This window comes from Pristis pectinata, chromosome 7 (assembly GCF_009764475.1).
Source record: "Pristis pectinata isolate sPriPec2 chromosome 7, sPriPec2.1.pri, whole genome shotgun sequence".
In the NCBI taxonomy this organism is placed as follows: domain Eukaryota; kingdom Metazoa; phylum Chordata; class Chondrichthyes; order Rhinopristiformes; family Pristidae; genus Pristis; species Pristis pectinata.
The window spans coordinates 21,126,554-21,146,307 of record NC_067411.1 but is presented as its reverse complement, the minus strand read 5'-3'; the positions used below and the strand labels follow the sequence as shown (position 1 = coordinate 21,146,307).

Below are 19,754 nucleotides of genomic sequence, written 5' to 3'. Positions count from 1 at the left end.
CCTCCTTTCCAGTGAATAAAGCCCTAGCACCTTAAGCCTCTCCTCATATTCCATACGCTCTAATCCAGGCAGCATCCTGGTAAATCTCCTCTGCACCCTCTCCAACGCCTCCACATCCTTCCTATAATGCAGCGACCAAAACTGAACACAGTACTCTAAGTGTGGTCTAACTGGAGTTTTGCAAAGCTGCATCATCATTTCGCGGCTCTTAAACTCAATCCCATGACTTATGAAAGCTAACATCCCATAGGCCTTCTTAACTGCTCTATCCACCTGTGAGGCAACTTTCAGTGAACTGTGAATATGAACCCCCAGATCCCTCTGCTCCTCTACACTGCCAAGTACCTTGCCATTTACCTTGTACTCTGCCCTGGAGTTTGTCCTTCCAAAGTGTACCACCTCACACTTCTCCGGATTGAACTCCATCTGCCACTTCTCAGCCCAGCTCTGCATCCTATCAATATCCCTCTGTAAGTTCGGACAGCCCTCCACACTATCCACAACACCGCCGATCTTAGTGTCGTCCACAAACTTACTAACCCAGCCTTCCACCCCTTCATCTAAGTCATTTATAAATATCACAAAAAGTAGAGGTCCCAGAACCGATCCCTGCGGGACATCACTAGTCACTGCCCTCCAATCCAAGGGCACTCCTTCCACCACAACCCTCTGCTTTCTACAGGCAAGCCAATTCCTAATCCACACAGCCAAGCTTCCCTGGATCCCTTAGCCTCTGACCTTCTGAAGAAGCCTACCATGAGGTACCTTATCAAACGCCTTACTAAAATCCATATAGACCACATCCACCGCACTACCCTCATCAATCTTCCTCGTCACCTCCTCAAAGAACTCTATCAGGCTTGTGAGGCAAGATCTTCCCTTCACAAATCCATGCTGGCTGTCCCTAATCAGTCCATTATTCTCCAGGTGTTCATAGATCCTATCTCTTAGAATCCTTTCTAACAGCTTACCCACCACAGACGTAAGGCTCACCGGTCTGTAATTCCCTGGACTATCCCTACTACCTTATTTGAACAAGGGGACAACATTCGCCACCCTTCAATCCTCTGGCACCATCCCTGTGGACAACGAGGACTCAAAGATCCTTACCAGCGGTTCAGCAATCTCCTCCCTCGCCTCTCGAAGCAGCCTGGGGAAAATCCCGTCAGGCCCCGGAGATTTATCCGTCTTGATATTATTTAACAACTTCAACACATCCTCTCTCTTGATATCTACAACCTCGAGAACATTACCCTTACCAGCACTCCCTTCCGTGTCATCAAGACCCTTCTCCTTGGTGAATACCAAAGAGAAGTATTCATTGAGAACTTCTCCCACTTCCGCCGCCTCCAGGCACATTCTCCCACCTTTGTCTTTAATCGGACCTACCTTTACCCTAGCCATCCTCCTACCCTTCACATATGTGAAAAAGGCCTTGGGATTTTCCTTAACCTTACTAGCCAATGCCTTTTCATGTCCCCTTCTAGCTCTCCTCAGCCCTTTCTTAAGTTCCTTCCTCGCTACTCTATATTCCTCATGGGCCCTGTCTGAACTTTGCTGCTTATACCTTATGTATGCTACCTTCTTCTCCCTAACTTGTCGTTCAACCTCTCTCGTCACCCACGGCTCCTTCACCCTGCCATTCCTTCTCTGCCTCACCGGGACATATTTATCCCTAACATCCTGCATAAGATCCCTGAACATCGACCACATCTCTATGGTACATTTCCCTTCAAAAAGGACATCCCACTTTACACTCCCAAGTTCTCTCCTTATAGGCTCATAGTTCGCTCTTCCCCAATTAAATATCTTCTTGTCCTCTCTGCACCTGTCCCTCTCCATGACAATTTTAAAAGTTATGGAGCAATGGTCACTGTCCCCCAAATGCTCACCCACCAATAGATCCTTCACCTGTCCCGGTTCATTTCCTAAAACTAGATCTAGCATGGCATTCCCTCTAGTCGGCCTGTCGACATACTGCGTCAGGAATCACTCCTGGACACATTTAACAAATTCCGTCCCATCTAAACCTTTGGCACTAAGGAGGTTCCAGTCTATATTTGGGAAGTTGAAGTCTCCCATTATAACAACACTGTTATTTTTGCTTCTCTCCAAACACTGGCTGCCAATCTGCTCCTCTATATCTCTACCGCTACCGGGGGGGCCCATAGAATACTCCTACTAGAGTAACTGCTCCTTTCTTGTTCCTTACTTCCACCCATACAGACTCTAGAGATGATCCTTCTACAACATTCAGCCTTTCCATAGCCGTAACAGTGTCCCTGACCAGTATTGCCACCCCTCCTCCTCTTCTCCTCCCTTCCCTATCCCTATTAAAACACCGAAAACCAGGAATATTCAATATCCACTCCTGCCCTGACGACAGCCACGTCTCAGTAATAGCCACAATATCATAGTCCCCCGTACTTATCCAAGCCCTCAGTTCATCTCCCTTATTCCTGACACTTCTTGCATTTAAGTAAACACACTTCAGTCCATCTACCTTACTACTTTTATAGCCTGTATTCTGCTTCTCCTTCCCCAAAGCCTCTCTACCTGTTTGATCTAACTTTTCCCCATCCCCTTCTTCCTCTGACCTACTCCTCCGGTTCCCTTCCCCCTCACAAACTAATTTAAACCCTCCCGAACTACCCTAGCAAACCTAGCCGCAAGGATATTGGCCCCCTTCTGGTTCGGGTGTAACCCATCCTCTTTGGCTTTGGTTAAAGTCCCATACAGGATGCTGGAGTCTGGAGCAAAAGAATAAACTGCTGGAAGAACTCGGTGGATCAAACAGCATCTGTGGAGACGAAGGGATGGTCGACATTTTGGATCAGCACCTTGCATCTATATCTTTTAATCCCTCAACCTGTTCACTGAGCTGTCTTGCTAACAGCCTGTCAGTAGCATTTTTTTTCAGGCTCTGTTAGGGAAGTAAACCCAAGAATATCAATATATAGCCCAGGAAAGAACAAGATGAAATTTTGACTATTTAAACCTTAAAACATATTAAAACTTTACCTTGATTGGGAAGGACTTTTTGATCTTCGCCTATCTTTTGATCTTGAACGCTTTGCTTGAGGACTCTTAGAATCACGCCTGTCTTTGTGCCTTGAGGGAGATCTATGTTGTGATCTACTCCTGGAGTGTCTGAAGAATTAAGTCAGGAATAAAGAACAGTTTGTGACAACATGACTATGAGGAGGCTCAAAAATATGTACAAATAAAAGAAATGTTAACAATTAGACATAATCACTTCAAAATAAAACAAAGTATTATTTTTCTTTTAGTTAACTACTTTAATCTGAATATACCAGGTTTTTAAAAATCTGGTATATTAAGATTAAAACAATGAAGTTCAGTAATCATTAGCATTTTAGCTATCATGAAACAGACAGCTATAATGAAATCAACTCCCTTCACCCCTCAACTCAGAACAATACAATGGTATGGTGCGTCAACACACCCAGTTACCTGAAATTGATGTCCAATATATGGCATACAGACATCCACTAAATTATGCTGACTACGGACTTAATATTTCAACCATTAGTGTTACAACAAACCCCCTAACCTCTGGACTGAAAAGAGGAACTATCAGCCATAGATCTGGCTCCCAACTGATATAAATAAATCCTGTTAGAAAATGCACCTTTAGATATTGGATAAGGATAGTTAGGATTGGAATTGGCTGTCGTGCCCTCCCCACTACTGAATACGCACTGACACTCAATTTTAGACTCACACACTGAAGAATGGAAACACAAATAGATACTCTACTGGTGAGTGCAAATTAGCGTCATCCAGAGTGAAAGCAAAGTGGACTGTCTAATAGCATACAATGAGATCCAGGACAAATTTCTGAATGTTAAATTCACACTTAGTAAATGTTTGGAGGCCTTGTTTACCTACAAACTCTCAGCAAAAGCTTAATAAGCATAATGCTAATAATTCTTATCTACACATACAGACAGAACAGTCATTTGATGAACTGGGACTGGATTTAATGAGTACTAAAGGAAAATCCTGAAAAATTGATGGGACAAAGTGCAAATCCAGCAAGCATTTGACAATAATTACAATAATAACTTGAATTCATAGAGTGAATTTAATGTAATCAAACAACCCAAAGTACGTCACAGGAGTGTTATCAAATAAAATCTGATGTCAAGCCATACAAGGAGATATTTGGACAAGTGAACAAAAAGATTTTAAAGAGCATTTAAATGGAGGAGAGATACAGGAGAGCAAAAGGTTTAGGGAAGGACTTTTAGAGTTTGCTGCATAGGCACCTTAAGCTATAGATACCAACAGAAGAGCAGTGAAAATCAGACACATAAAACAGACATGAATTAGAAGTGTACAGAGTATCTTGGAAGTTTGTGTAGCGTAAGTGGTTATGGAGAAAGGGAGGCCATGATTTGAAGACAAGGATGAGAATATTGAAAGCAAGGCGTCACTGGATTGGGACCTAATCTAGATCAGCAAGCACACAATTTGTGCTCAAGGGCTATGTTGGGTGGAAAGCAGTTGACTGGCCACAGGAGAGTCAAATATAATGGGTAACACTTGAGTATTTCAGAAGCAAATGATGTGAGGCAGGGGCTGAATCATGTGATGTTAAAGATGTGGGGGGGGGGGGGCGGGTGGTTCAAGCGAAGGAGCAGACGTGAGGTTGGAAGCTCATCTCAAGATCAGCATAGCATTCCCTGCATAAGGAAGATTTATTACCGAGATCGAACGCTGCAGCAATAAAAGGATTGTATAACTTATCATTTCTATCATAATCAAATATCATGAGATGGATTGTAAAAAAAAATATCATTTTGATGCAATGAAGTAGCAAAATGCACTTAAAGTACTGCTAGAATTTTAAAAAGGAACCAGTTTCTTACAAAAAAAAAGTCAAATAGATTTGGAGAGACTCCCTGCCTGCACCATAGCCTCACCTACTTAAAGGAAGCATAGACTGGGGAAATCTCAAATGTATATCAGGTTACCCACATCATAATGCACATGAAAACAAACAGTTGGATCTGCATTTAAAGTTGACAGAGCAGGTGGAGGGCTTCATGATAGGAATGAAGACTTGCAATATTTAACCTCAGAAATTTGAGAACTAAAAATGTGGCAGATTTAAAAATCACAAGTAGTCTTAAGATGTGGACTCAAATCACACCATTAAAAATGATGCCTTTTTCCAAAAGGTTGCAAATTTAAATGCATTTACTGATTGGCAAAAATTATTTTAAATTTTAAACGTTTAGAAGCTAAATGGAAAGTACATTTTGTTAATGCAAATTAGGCAATTTTTGTATCCTTCAAGTTTTGGACAGACTTAAAAGGTTTTGTGCATCTGGGCACATTTGCAAACTGCAAATTTTGTCATATTTGTGATACAAGCAATTTCTTAAATAAAATCTGCTTTTAATAGTAGGAATTATATTGCTTTGATTGAAATGAGTCCAGGTTTTAATTTACTAAGCTCATTAGTCAATAAATAAATGTGAATATGGTCTCAGAGGAATAAGTATATTACGGTTCATTATCAAGTTTAGTGAACATCTTCAGAACTGTGGCAATAAGTTTTCCAGGGCAGAACTGACACACAATAGTGCTAATTTCTTGTGTGTCATTTTTAAAAACAAATTTATTTCTGAAGATTACTTTTATAAACAGAATATCTTCAGAATGATCACATTGGTGAAGATCTCAATTTTCTAGTTACTAATATTAGCATTATTTAGTATTAACTATGCCTTGCTCCTTAAATAATCAAACTCCATACAAGTTTTGTCATTGTTACAATTTCAGCAGACCCTGGGCGTGGAGACCATATGCCAATTGAAGAACAGCAAGGTTCCACAATGAGAAGCTGAAGTGACTGGTCTGTGACATCAGCTGCCACATAGTTGCTACAGAGCAAAGTCTTAGCCTTGTGGGAATGGGCCCAAGGTGACTGGAGGATAGGCTCTGCTGTGAGGACATTAACATTCAAATGGACTGGTAACATTTGCATCCAAGCTCACACAAAGATGGGTTAGGGCAGAGATGGCCTTGTCCACAGTCTCCTAGTGAAAACGCTAATTTTTTTCCTGCTACGAGTTTCATAGATTGGGTTATACTCTCTGAACAATTGTGTCCACAAGGCCCATGACTTAACACAAGTGTAAATAAAATAATTTTCTTATACTGTTATAATAACTGCAGAGCAACTTTGATTCGTGTAGTTGATAAACTACAAGTATTACTAGTCAACCCTCATGGTACAGTAAAATTCGTCATGGAGAAATTGAAATAAATCATGGGTGCTACTCGACTTGTTTCTCACCATATCTAAAAAGTATCAAAAGGGAAAAATGTAAATACAGCTCCTGGTTACATTGCTGAACAAATTGAATTAAAATCCTTTGGAAGTTGTATATAAGTTGTGGTGACCAGAAGTGTACCCTGCGCTCCAGATGTGACCATTGCCAGAGTAATAAATGCATTTTGATCTCACTTTGGTCTCTGAGGAAAATGCAAAGGAAATGTGGGTTCTGACAAATGTCATGGTAAGTCACAGCCCTTCAGCTCCAAGAAATGTTTCAGAACAAACCCGATATGGTTTCAAAGGTCCAATTCCACAAAGTAGCAAAAATCACTTAAAAATCCAATTTGTTCTCTAGTGCCTTTCAGAGATCGAAATTTGCCAGACCTTCATGGAATGCCCCATATGACTTCAGTCTTACATTAGGCCTCGATTCTTACTGCAACTAAAGACAGGCAATAAACATTGCCCTGACAATGTTACCTACATCTCAAGAACAAATAGCAAGAAAGTACCTATCAATATTTTGGTACTGTAGATCAAGAAATCCTCAGTTCAGGTTTACGAAGTAAGCTTTGGACAGAATTGAACAACTATACAGAAAACATTTTTTACACAGACACTGGTCAAACAGTTGAATGGGTTGTCAGGGAGGATGGTTGAGAAAAGGGATACTAGATTAATTTAAGGAACAGCTAAATGATCAAACAAGAAGACAGTTGCTTTTCCATAATAATCAAAACACTTTACATTTTGACGTCCCTTAAAATTCCTAATCTTAATCCAAATAAACAGGATTTTCAAAATCGCAACTGAAAACTGAAGAGATAAAATTGGTTTCACATAAAGCTACTGGCAGTATCTAGATTTACAACAATCAAGAAACAAAGTAAAGTGATATACAAGTAATTTTTTCCTTATTTCACATTTTATATCATACGAGCAAATAAATGTTAGTAAGTCACTGAAAATGGAATTTATCCCAGTTATTGGTAGTGCATATGCAATGTACAAGTGATATATTTAACCCTTAATGCTAGGGAAATATAGAATCCTCTTAGCACAGGAAACTATTGACTCATCAAATTCATAGGAAACCAGAGACAGATAAACACAAACAGAGGAACCATTTTCACCAAAAATATTACCTGTCTAGAGAAAATTCACAACCTTAACTATGGATTACACTGTAGTCATCACTCAACTAGTCACTCAGTAATGGCTTAAAAAAAACTTATGTTAGATGTTATTAAGAAAGCTCTACAATTTCCATTAAACCCTCATTCCTACCTTTCAAATATAGCCAACCCACTACAAAAGACAGATTCTTGCAGCAAAGGAATCATCACATTTCATGAACATTTGATCACCTTCTTTCATACTTATTCCCATAAAATTCAATCAATAGTAATAATTGTCTGGGACAAATTCCATATTCAATAGCTTGCCACTGTAACTGCTTCATTAGCTGTTCAAAAATATTTACAAACGTATTTTTCATTTATTTTACCTACTTACATCAGATTCTCCTACAATCTCTCTCAATTTCTTTGTTATTTTAAGCCCATTTTAAAAGCTTAGCCACTAAAATTACTATCAAAGGAACCTGGAAGTAAGTGTCAAACAGTTCAGTTATGTCACGCTTACTGTGGCTAATTCAAGATCTTGAAAAAAAAGACAAGCAACAACCTGTAATTTCTCTCACATGTATCATCAGATCAGCCATTCTGAGTTCATGGAGGTAGCCTGCATAACGCCATCGTACTCACTGAGTATCATGTTTCAGCAAGTTACTTCCAGCTGCAGTTAGGGGAAAGAAAATACCACAAAATGGCAGGCTAATTTATTATTTACCAATTAGAGGTATGCTGCATAAAACAGATTTTTAACTCTTTTATTTTGTTAATGCAAACCTTCATTCAGGGTTCATCACAGAACAGTCAATTAAAAATATTAGGCAGTATTCATTAAATATATCTGAGCTTTGTTCAGGGACTAGGAAGGAACTTTTCTTTATTGCCACAAATATTAAAAAGTCTACTGCCACAAATATTAAAAAGTCTACTGAAATGATAATAAAAAACAAAATGATTATGGAAGGCAGTTGTGAAATTTATCAAAGCAGTTTTCAGAAGGGAATTTATTTGTTCCAACTGGTACAAAGGCAAGTACTATATCGTAGGAAACAGCATTCATAACATATTGCTAAACGGTAGCCAGGGACTAGTGAGTTTCAGTTACGCCATTTCCTAATCTTATTCCACCTAGCTTAGTGCTTTGCTTGCTTTAGACCTTACCCAGTGATTCCCTATACAAACTAATCAACCCACAGAAACAAGCAACGAGTACAATCAAAATAATACAAAACATTTTTAATATGCTTAAAATATGATCAATTAGCAGTATTTAATCTGGATTTATTGAAAAGTGTAGTAATGTATATGTTTTAATTCAATGCCTTTTCTAGAATTGTTCCAGGGATGAGGGCTTTCAACTACAAGTTAGAAGTCAGGGTTATTCTCATTGAGGCAAAGAAGATTGAAAGTTTTATTGGAGATGTACAAGATCATGAATGGTTTTGATCGGCTAAACAGAGGAAAGTAATTCCCATTAACACATAGTTTCAGGACATCGATTAAAAATTTTGGGCAATAGAGGGGGATTTAAGGAAAATTATTTTTATTAGCATAATTATGATCTAGAACTCACTGCCTATGAAGGTGGATTTCAAATTGGGGCTTACAAATGGATTTTGGACAGGTATCTGAGGGAAAATAATTTACAGGACAATAGGGAAAAGGGTGAGGAAATGCGTCAGATAGAATTTCACTATCAGCAGGCGGCACATACTCGATGGGATGAATGGTCTTCTTTCAATCCATCACATAACCATTCTTCCTCAGAATAAATCAACATATTGAAGTAAGTATTAAGAATGAATGATGGATCTGAATGTTTGAGCTCAACTACAAAAAGATCTGATTAAATTGAACAGCAGCTGATTTAGGGTTTATCCAGCTCATCAATGTTAAGAAAAATGTTGTAAACACTGTTACCTGATAATGATTTTAAACATATTTTTGAAGTCCGTAAAGCCCACCTATTCCACAACTCTAAATTCACCAGAAGACTATTAGGTCAGTGGTCAGCATCATTTTGTTCAGTGCTGATCAGTGTCCTTTCAACTCCTGGATGCTGATCATGAGAAAGGCGCCATAAAAGAGGTCAATAAGCATTTGAGCTGAATCTTATCACATAATTACAAATGCTTTACTAAACTAAAACTAAAGTCAACACCATGTCAAGGGTTTAACAAGAGGAATTATATTAAGCAATGTCAACAAAAGTTGACTCCCCTCAATGTTGGCTGTGTTTTTTTTATAATAAAACTGTGCCAGAGTATATCTTTGCTTTTGTATAATCGAGTCTCAAAACCAGCATTGCAAATGCAATAATTGTAAATTTCATTTATTTGTTTTTGTATCACCTTTAAGTGCCCTAAGAATGGCAAATTTTATGCATGTCCCATTTTACACATGTTAATATAGTGCACATCAAGAATTACAATAAAATGTTGCCGTCCTGTATTTTATCATAACTATAAAATGAGAAGCAGTTGACTTTACAAAATATGGACTGTGGAAGATGTGACGAGAGAGAGAGAGAGAGAGAGAGAGAGAGAGAGTTGACGATGGGACTATCATAAAGAAATCAAACGTGGTTTTCATCTTTCATTTTAAAAGTTTTAGGAACTACCAGTTTAACAGTGGATTTCTGTCTTTAGCAAACCTGTTTTCATGCAGGTCACAAAATACCTAATGAAATATGAAATCCTTCAGAGTTTACACAGCGAGATCTGAAGTATACTTGTTTTAGTACCCTACCTTTGTTTTGAACTGGAGCGAGATCTTTTCTTTCGTGATCGGGAATAGGATCGGGATCTTCTGTTTGTTTCAGCACCTTCTTTTTCCGCCACTTGAATAAGGAAATTTAGAAGTGAGTGGTACCCAGTCATACAGAATCTGGAGCAAAGTGACACACTTAAGTGACTGGAAAATTATAAATATCTATCTCACTGAAATGTGCAAAACAAAATGTAGAGTAATACTTTTAATAAAATGTCATGGTACTGTACTGTACTTAATACAGTTGTCAATTGTAATTACTTTATAAACCAGGGCACCATATTTGTTTTTATTTATACTGACCCCTGAATAGCAAACTTATACCATTGCTGAAAAAGAAAAAAACATGAAGAATTATACTGTCAGTGTTTGATTGTGACTGGACTTTGTTCAATATTTTTTCTCAATAAATAAAACTGATAAAATATCTGAAAAACTTTACAGAAGTAAAAATGACTAAATGCCGGACAACATGTTCAAGAGACTATTCATAATCATCTGACTTTATATGTTCTATTGTCACTTTTACCCCAAGGACGTTCTAATTGAAAAACACCAAAAGGGGACTATAGTTTTGTTTTTCTAAAGGAATAGGTAAGGAATCAGAAAGATGTGAAAATTATATATTCAATTTAACATGAATACAGTTATGTAGCTGTATTATATGTAAGTATGATCTGTAGCTCTAAAATACTAAACAATCTTTGAATGTAAATAAACATTCAGCTAAATAGTGACTGTGGATAGAAAGTTTAATTTCATGTCCCTAGCATGAAGATCTTAGATTTACTTCTTTACATTCAAATTTATTTTACCTGGTTCAATAACTGCTGATATAAAGGACTGGGCTTCTCTCACTCTCTTCATCACTTCTTCAAGCTCTTTAGCAGCAGCCTGTGGTGTCATCTCTGGAGGCTTCACGATCGCATTATTAGAATGATTGATTCTGAATGACAAATATACAAATAACTGCATTAAAATACAAACATACGTAGACTTACTTAAAAAGTTCTTACTGAAAAAAAATTATGACAATTAGTTATAAATAGATGAAAATTTGTTAATTCTTAATAAAGAACATATCAACATTTTGCAGATATTTTCTGATTCAACACAGGGCTCCTTACCTTTCACCAAAACCTATAAAGAGTGAGAACTAACTTTCATTTTGGATGTACTGGCAACGTGCAACAAAGTCATTTATATGGGCAAATTGAAAATGCACCCAGGGATACAATTGATTGCCCAGTCTAGAATCCTCAAGTCAATTCACAATGTGCACTGAGCACATAACTGTTATAAAAGGCTGGAAATATTTACTTAGACAGAGCTAAAGCCAAAATATAATGCAGCCAAAATTTTCTGAAGGGTTGGGTAGCCAGGCCTACAGTGGTATATGTACCTCTGCCCCAGTTTTTAAGCACAAGACAACTAGTTGGCCAAATGACTTGACTCACCTAAGCAAATTAGTCACCTTTGATCCAGTGCACTTTTGAGTGCTTGTACAATAGAACAAATATGTTATATTCAAAACTTGTTTTCGCACAGGATATTCAGTGTTACATTTTTGAAGATAGATTAATGAGAGTTTAATTTGTAGTTTACATCAAAGATTAAACAACAATGCCCTGCAGTTCACTTGCCAAAACTGCAGGGTAATCTCTATCAACTCAGTGGAAAACCTGGTTTGACATGAGAAATAATGGATAGTCTAGAGAAATAATGTTAGTGCTACAGGATCCTGGGCAAGGGTTTCCCATCCAGACTCTTCCACTTTATGTTATAGATCAAGTCCAATGACACGTTGTAAACTGGTGTAAGACCAAAAGAGTGCTGTACGTACATCAATGAAATCTTTAATGGAAAATGTTAAATCAACATTTAGTTTGCCAGTTCAGGTGTATATTAATGCACCAACATTGGAAAATGAATAGTAATTTTACCCACTGCCTTGCCTAACACTGATGCATCAACCAAGAAAATCTAAAGCAGATTCATTTATCTCAATTGCAGCCGTGGGATTGTGCTGTCCCCAAATGGCAATGAGATTTTCTGACGTATTAACGGTCATTACAATTCAAGATAACTTTCTGTTGATGATGTAGTTCCAATTTTTTCTTTGCAAATTAGAAAGCAGTATATAAACAACAACTCATAAATCAACCAAAGGGAAAGAACTTCGTGAAATTATATCCAGGTGAATCCCACTACTGCTATATCTATCCAAAAGTTTACAAATATTTTCCTGGAGATTCTGGGGTAAAATTCAACTTTGGCAAAGCCCTTCCTGTTATGCCCAATTTCTAAACAAATAAAAACCTACTTTAATGGTCTGTCCCCAAACATGGCTCCATTGAAGGCTAAGGCTCGTAGAACTGAAGACTGCTCAGCAAATTCCACAAAGGCAAATCGGGTTGGCTGTGTCTCATCTCCTGCCATACGTACAAATTTCACCTCACCCACTTGGCTGAAAAATTCTAGTAGCTGGTCTGCTGTTGTTGTCTTTAAAGAAAATTAAAAGAACACAATTAATATCATTGTTACAAGAGGATGAGGATCCCATCGTAATACATTATTCAGCAATCTTTCAATACCAAAATGAAGCATTGGTCAACTGTACAATGGATGGCAAGTGATATACAAAGTGATGCAACCCTTGACTCTGCCGCTGAAGCTGTCCAACTGAATAACCAGATCTTTAAGAGAATAAAAAAGAATAATTCATAACTGAAAAGAGAGGAAAGAGCGTCCAGGAAGTTAATGTCATACGTTGAAAGAGGCCTTTTTGTGACATACATTCTAATGATTCTAAAACTAAATTAATTTTTGATTCTTCTAGTTGTAAGCTTTTGATATTTTATTCCCAAAGCTTACAGAGATATTGTTTATTTAATTTGCCTTAATTTCTATATCCAACAACTTTATAACATTCACAGTTGAACTGAAGTACTTTGTCACCCACGAGGATCCAAGAAAATGAAGGATTGATAGGCTTAAGATATAAATATAAACAACCCACATTTAGAAAAAAAACTTACATTCATATTGTACCTCTAATATCAAAAAATGCCCCGAAGTGCTGCTCAGAGAATAATTTTAAAATAGATACCAAACTAAAGAATGAGGAAAAGTGACCAAAAGCTTGGAGCAAGAAATGGGGTTCAAACAAGCACTTTAATAAGATTCAGCTTGTAGGTCAGACAGATGCAGAGAAGAAATAAAAGAACAAAGTAGGATGCACAGGGATCCAGGGGATCATAGAGTTTGTGGAAGATTGCATTGCTAAAAAAAGATTACTCATCCCAGCAAAAAATTAGCGTTCCATGAGGATGAACGGTGTTACCATACACATAAACAATTTGGCATCAGGAACAAGAAAAATGCATTTCTGACGTGTGTAATTATTACATAAAAGGACTGCAATAAAATTGTGCTGGAGACAATATGAGCTGAAACTAGCTGAACAGATGTGTATTTTCCCAATAAATTTTAATACATTTAAATAATTTTTCTTTCTGTAAAGTGGTACATCTTGATGGAATAATAAAACCACTTAATCCATATAAAATCAGCATCTGGGTAAAGAGGGTTTTGGGGACGTAGAAAAGAGTCCAAGAGTTCAATCTTCCCTGACAGATATTACCTCTTGGCTACACCAAATACCATCTGACCAAAGTTCGATAAAAACACAATGTAATTTCTCAATGTTGTTATTCTATCCTCTAGAAATGCATCCCAAATCTTTTTCTTAATAGCAGAATTTTTTGTCAGTATATTTCTTGAGATTTCCAATCATAGCCTCAGATACTTTATATGCCTAGCCATGTTTCCATTTCTTTTAATTTTCCATGGTTTTTAATATGGTTAATGAGTACATTATTCCTCAAGCTTCAATCTGAACAGAAATCTTGTTTTTTTTATATTTATTAGTCACACGTACATCAAAACACACAGTAAAATGCATCTTTGCGCAGAGTATTCTGGGGGAAGCCCGCAAGCGTCACCACGCTTCCGGCGCCAACATAGCATGCCCACAACTTCCTAACCGGTCTTTGGAATGTGGGAGGAAACCAGAGCACCCGGAGGAAACCCACACAGACACGGGGAGAATGTACAATCTCCTTACAGACAGTGGCCGGATTTGAACCCGGGTCGCTGGCACTGTAAAGCGTTATGCTAAACGCTACACTACCGTGCCTGCACTGTTTTATGGATTCACTTTGAATTTCCCACAGAACTCATCATTTCAAACTGTTTGTCCTCAACTCTAAAAGATAACTTAAGGTGCTCCACAAAATTTCGTTCTTGTTTTTCTTCAATTCATCATGAACATGCAAACTTCAATCACATCACTCCTAAGTGGGAAGTTACCTTCCATATGCATGCGGTTGAGATCTATCTCCATATTTACATCACAAAACAAAACCATAGGGACGTTATCACTTTCTACAGTTCAATGTTACCAGAACTTTAATCTACCTGTCAAAATTCAAAACAATTAAACACATTTATTTATTCCAGTAACAGAATAATATAAAAGGAAGAAAAGAACTCAATAGTTTGAAAGTTTTACCAACATAATAAATTACCTGTGAATTCAGGTTTCCAACATAAATGGTTCTTCTAATTTCTTCAATCTTGGAAGGATCGACATTGCCCATCGTTGGAGGTTGAGAGCTTATTCCTAATGCTGTTAGGGAAGGATCGAGTCCAGCTTGTAGTGCTCCCAGTGTAGTAATAGGGACAGAACCAACAACAGTCCCCATTGCACTTGCGGTTGCTTCGACTGCAGTAATCTATCAAATAGAAAAAGAGAATTATTCAGCAGCTTTTTTTCAAAACAAAACTGTGGCTAACCTTTTAAAAGATAATTATTTTCTTTCAAATCTTGCTACATGTACCTAACATTTTCATGTGAAAACGGACACCAAGTTTTACAAGGAACTTGTTGCAACTTCCATCTCTGTAAATTATCCAACACTAGTGCCGCGGCAGTTCATCTGCTGTTGAAACCCTCGGTCATGCATTTAAAATTTGAATTGACCACGCCAATGCACTCCAAACCAGCCTCCACAGTTCGTCACACTGTGAGTTTGAGGTTTTCCAAAACCCTTCTGCACCTGCTTACCCATCAGTCTTATGCTTACTGACTCACAATAGCCCCAGGCTGAGCAGCAGCCCAATTTTAAAATTTTCATCCTTGCTTTCAGCTACTTCCATGGTTGTGTCCCTCCTTATCTCTAGAACTTTCTGCAGTTTCCTTCAGGTCGCCCCATTATAGGAAGGATGTGGAGACTATGGAAAGAGTGCAGAAGAGGTTTACCAGGATGCTGCCCAGATTAGAGGGCATGTACTATAAGGAGAGATAGAGCAAACTAGGGTTGTTTTCTCCAGACTGATGGAAGCTGAGGGGCATACATAGAGTCGACAGCTGGTATCTTTTTCCCAGAGTCGAAATGTATATTACTAGAGGGCATGCGTTTAAGGTGAGAGGGGGAAAGTTCAAAGGAGACGTGTGGGGCATGTGTTTTGTTTTACAGAGAGTGGTGGGTGCCCGGAATGTGCTGCCAGGGGTGGTGGTGGAGGCAAATAGAGGCATTTAAGGGGCTCTCAGATAGGCACATGAACATGCAGAGAATGGAGGCATATGGACCACGTGCAGGCAAAAGGAATTAGACGTCATTAGTTTAATTAGTTCAGCACAACGCTCTGGGCAGAAGGGCCTGCTCCTGTGCTATACTGTTCTATGTTTACAAAGCCCAGATATATGCGTTCCTCATATTCTGCCAATTCATCACCCCAAAACATAATCCATCTCTTTGTATGTTGCTCCAGATTCCAGCATCTGGAGTCTCTTGTAAATCGCCCTATGCCTTTCCCCTCCTCCACCCTCTCACACTGCCAATCATCCACACATTCCTCCCATTAGTTCCCCTCCCCATCTCCCTCCCTTTATTTCACCATCCTCTCCTATTAGATTCCATCATCATCAGCCCTTTGTCACTTCCACCTATTACACAGCTTCTGACAACATTCCCACTCTTTCCCCCTCCCTCATCTGCCTATCACCCCCTTCACCTGGATCCACCTGTCACCTACCAGATCTTGCTCCACACCTTCCCTCCACCTTTTTGTACTAGCTATCTCCCTTCTTTCGTTCCAGTCCAGATGAAGGGTCTCAACCCGAAACGTGGACTGTTCATAGGTGCCACCTGACCTGCTGACTTCCTCCAGCATTTTGTGTGTTGCTCCAGATTCCATCATCTGCAGTCTCTTGTGTCTCCATCTACCCTTGGTATCCATGGCTTTTGTGGTCAAGTCCCTAAGGCTCTGGAACTCCCTCCCTCAACCTTGCCATCTTTTTACAGCTCTTTTCCCTTTTAAGATCCTCTTTAAATTCCATCTCTTTAACCAAGCTTTTGGTCATGTCCTATTATTTCTTTCTGTGGCTCAATATCAACTAATTTTTGATAACATTTCTTTAAAGTATCTTGGGACATTTTGCTACCTTGAAGTGTTATATAAGTGAAATGTGTTGCTGCTATTGTATTCCTAACCAGCCTTCTCATTCTACCTTCTGCAAATTTGAAGTTATCCACTGCTTTTAACCAAGTTGGCACTATTTTTTGTTCACTCACCATTCAGACAGAGAGAAATTGATGGAAAAGTGAGAAGATGAGGTGCACTCTGATGACCTTGACAACTTTGGTCTAGATTCTATCACAGACATTCCCTCTGTTCTCTCTACCATCCTCTCTGCAACTTAAAAAAACACTTCTCTTCTCACTTTTCCATTTCTGATGAAGGACCCTTGCCTGGTTCATTGACTCTGCTTCTCTCCCTCACTGATGCCGCTTGACCTACTTTCCAGCATTCTTTGTTTCAGTTTCAAATATCTGCTGTTCTTTGCTCCATCTGCTGTTGCTTACCAGGTTAAATAACACCATGACCCTCAAATTCTCATTCTTGTTTTGAAAAGTATCCTTGCTTCTCCCTAACTCTGTAATTTCCTCCAACTCTATGATCCTTCGAGATAACTGTTCTTTTCCAATTCTGACCTTTTCCATACCACTAAATTCAATTACTCTATTATTCTGTTGGATGTTAAGGCCTTAAAGCTCTGGAATTCCTTCCACATTTTCTTTGCCTCTCTTTGCTCCTTTAAGAATCCCTTTGAAGTCTACCTATTTAATCAAGCTTTTGGTTATTTGCCCCGGTAAATTTTATGAGGCTTAACATCAATTATTGTTTGATACTACTTCTAAGAAGTTTACTATGCTAAAGGGGCTATATAAACACAAACTTTTTTTTAAAAACAGGATGAATGTAAGTGGTTTAACAAAGTCCCTAAAAGTAAGAGAGGAAAATGGAAAAAGAGAGGAAATTGGCGACATCTGAAAGTGGGGTGAGTGGAAGTAGTGACGCATCTGGTGGTGAACACGCACTGGAGAGATTTTGGACTCCTATCTAGCCACTGGTCCAGTCCCTTTGTCTCCAGAATTCACTGTCTGTAATTTCCCCATCACAAGCTGCCCATAGCAAGTCTAACATTCAATATTGCAAAGAAGACAATCAGCTTCTACGTTAATTTCAAGTGTCATAGCCGACATTTGTTATGCTTCCATCGAACTGCAATACAAGTTAAAAAAGTTTCAAAGACACTTTAGGTATCAAAATATCACTCACGGAAGCCAGAGGGTTTGAAGTAGGTACTGGGAGCAATCCTGCACCAGACATCAGTCCTGTAACAGAAGTGGCAGGAGCCAAAAGGGGCAAGGCTTTGGATTCATCTGGGATTTTACCTGTGAAAGAAACAAGACAATTACTTAGGATAATGGAATCAAATAAAAATTGAGATTTTTTTGCTCCCCATCTCAATAGCACAGATTGACTAATCTGAGAGCTCACTTCTAGATCCTTCCAAATACATACAAACATAAAGATGTCTTTTAACCTACTCTGTAATAAAATTAAAAGTGCAAAACTGTATGCAACCATATATTACAGGAAAAATTGTTTTAATAATTAAAAATGTAGACAATAATTTAACACTTTGAGCTATGGTCACCTGTACTTGAAACTTATTGGTCATGTACCATACGATATCAAGCATGGACGTTTTCCCCAGGCGATCACTCTCAGTGTTCGAAAGTTGTGTTACACACGACAACCGTTCATGTTGGCTGCATCACTACTAGCACACAGAACATCAGATACAGAAAAGAAGAACATTTTTTAAAATTCTTTTTTTAGTCCCCAATAAAATGACACATAGCCAAAATCCGAGAACTGATTTTTTTAAAAATTAAAAACCAGTTAAACACTCACAGCAAGAAACCATAATTGTTTACTTATGAGATTACAAATGGTTCATGTAACTCATTTTGCCCTGAATATCATCATTATATGTTGCAGTTCTAAAATTTGTTGTCTGTTTACCTGATAAGAGTGTCAAAATAGTACATGTGTGCATTAGCACAAATGATTTCACAGTTAACTGGATATCAGTTACTGTGCTTATAAAATGGGATGGACTAATTGCATTCCAAGCTGCATGCAGCCCTTAGGTGACTGAAGTGTGACTTTTTTTTTATAATGTTTTCTTAGCTTCTCAGTCCATGTACAACAAAATGGGTGGAATTTCTTCCATTCTGACCCTGTGGTCTACATAACTGAAATTTACTAATTTTCTGGAGCATGGCTTTGATGTGTGGTTGCCATGTCTTTGCAAGGTAACTGCTCAATAACTCTCAGTGTGAAAACGGTACAAGGCATTATCTGAATCAAGTCTCTGTTGATTGGGAGCTACTTCTAAATATGCAACTCCTGTCTCTAGACAAAAATCAGGTTATTAAGTTCATACAAATTATGAAGAATAATTGGGTTTGTCTGTCTTAAAACAAAAAAAAATTTTGATCAATATGAGCTAAACAAAGAACTTTTACAAACATATGAAAATTCTTTTTTAAATTAACTATATGCAGCACAAATGCTGCAAAGTAAATAAAGCTTTTGTCCTATCAATTGATCCTACATTTTACTGAGGATAAAAATGTATGTTAACAACAGCGCTACTGCCCCCATCACGCGCCTTCGATTCTACTATCCTCTGCATCAGAAAAGCCAAGCCTGTTACTTACTCAGCTGTGTACAGCTCAGGTTATGACACTGAACTTTCATTATTAACTATGAGATGGAGAATAAATGAAAGTAAAGAGGTAATTAAGGGGAAAAAGGGAAATGAGAAAATAGAGAGCAAGCAAGTCAGAGAATGTCATGTAAGTATCTACATGAAACAGAGAACAAAGGAGATAGATAGGGAGTGAAAAGATCAAAATATTTAAAAGAGAGGAGTAATAAGCAAAAGAAGTCAACAGAAGGAGGAAAGGATTAAGAAGAGAAATGGCACTGAATGATAGCAAAAGTATACATATCTATTATAAACCAATTCATTATTTTGTTTTGTCTAAAGCACAGAAGATATAACTGCCTAATTTTTTAGCAAAGAGAACTGTTGCAGTAAAATTATCAGGTTAGCA

General features: G+C 38.1%; 1 protein-coding gene across 6 annotated transcripts in view; it reads right to left on the bottom strand.

The window, feature by feature from the left end:
- srek1 (splicing regulatory glutamine/lysine-rich protein 1) overlaps nucleotides 1-19,754 on the bottom strand; it is a 46,537-nt gene that overhangs the window by 13,780 nt on the left and 13,003 nt on the right. For 4 of the 6 annotated variants that reach the window (XM_052020168.1, XM_052020165.1, XM_052020166.1 and 1 more), the window contains exons 3-8: nucleotides 17,902-18,017; nucleotides 14,805-15,011; nucleotides 12,539-12,717; nucleotides 11,031-11,161; nucleotides 10,195-10,285; nucleotides 3,022-3,150 (exon numbers count right to left, since the gene is read on the bottom strand). In XM_052020168.1, the coding sequence (XP_051876128.1) occupies nucleotides 3,022-3,150; nucleotides 10,195-10,285; nucleotides 11,031-11,161; nucleotides 12,539-12,717; nucleotides 14,805-15,011; nucleotides 17,902-18,017 (853 nt within the window). Of the gene's footprint in view, nucleotides 1-3,021; nucleotides 3,151-10,194; nucleotides 10,286-11,030; nucleotides 11,162-12,538; nucleotides 12,718-14,804; nucleotides 15,012-17,901; nucleotides 18,018-18,283; nucleotides 18,410-19,754 lie in introns of all 6 variants that reach the window. The other 2 variants (XM_052020171.1, XM_052020170.1) reach the window with 2 other exon arrangements.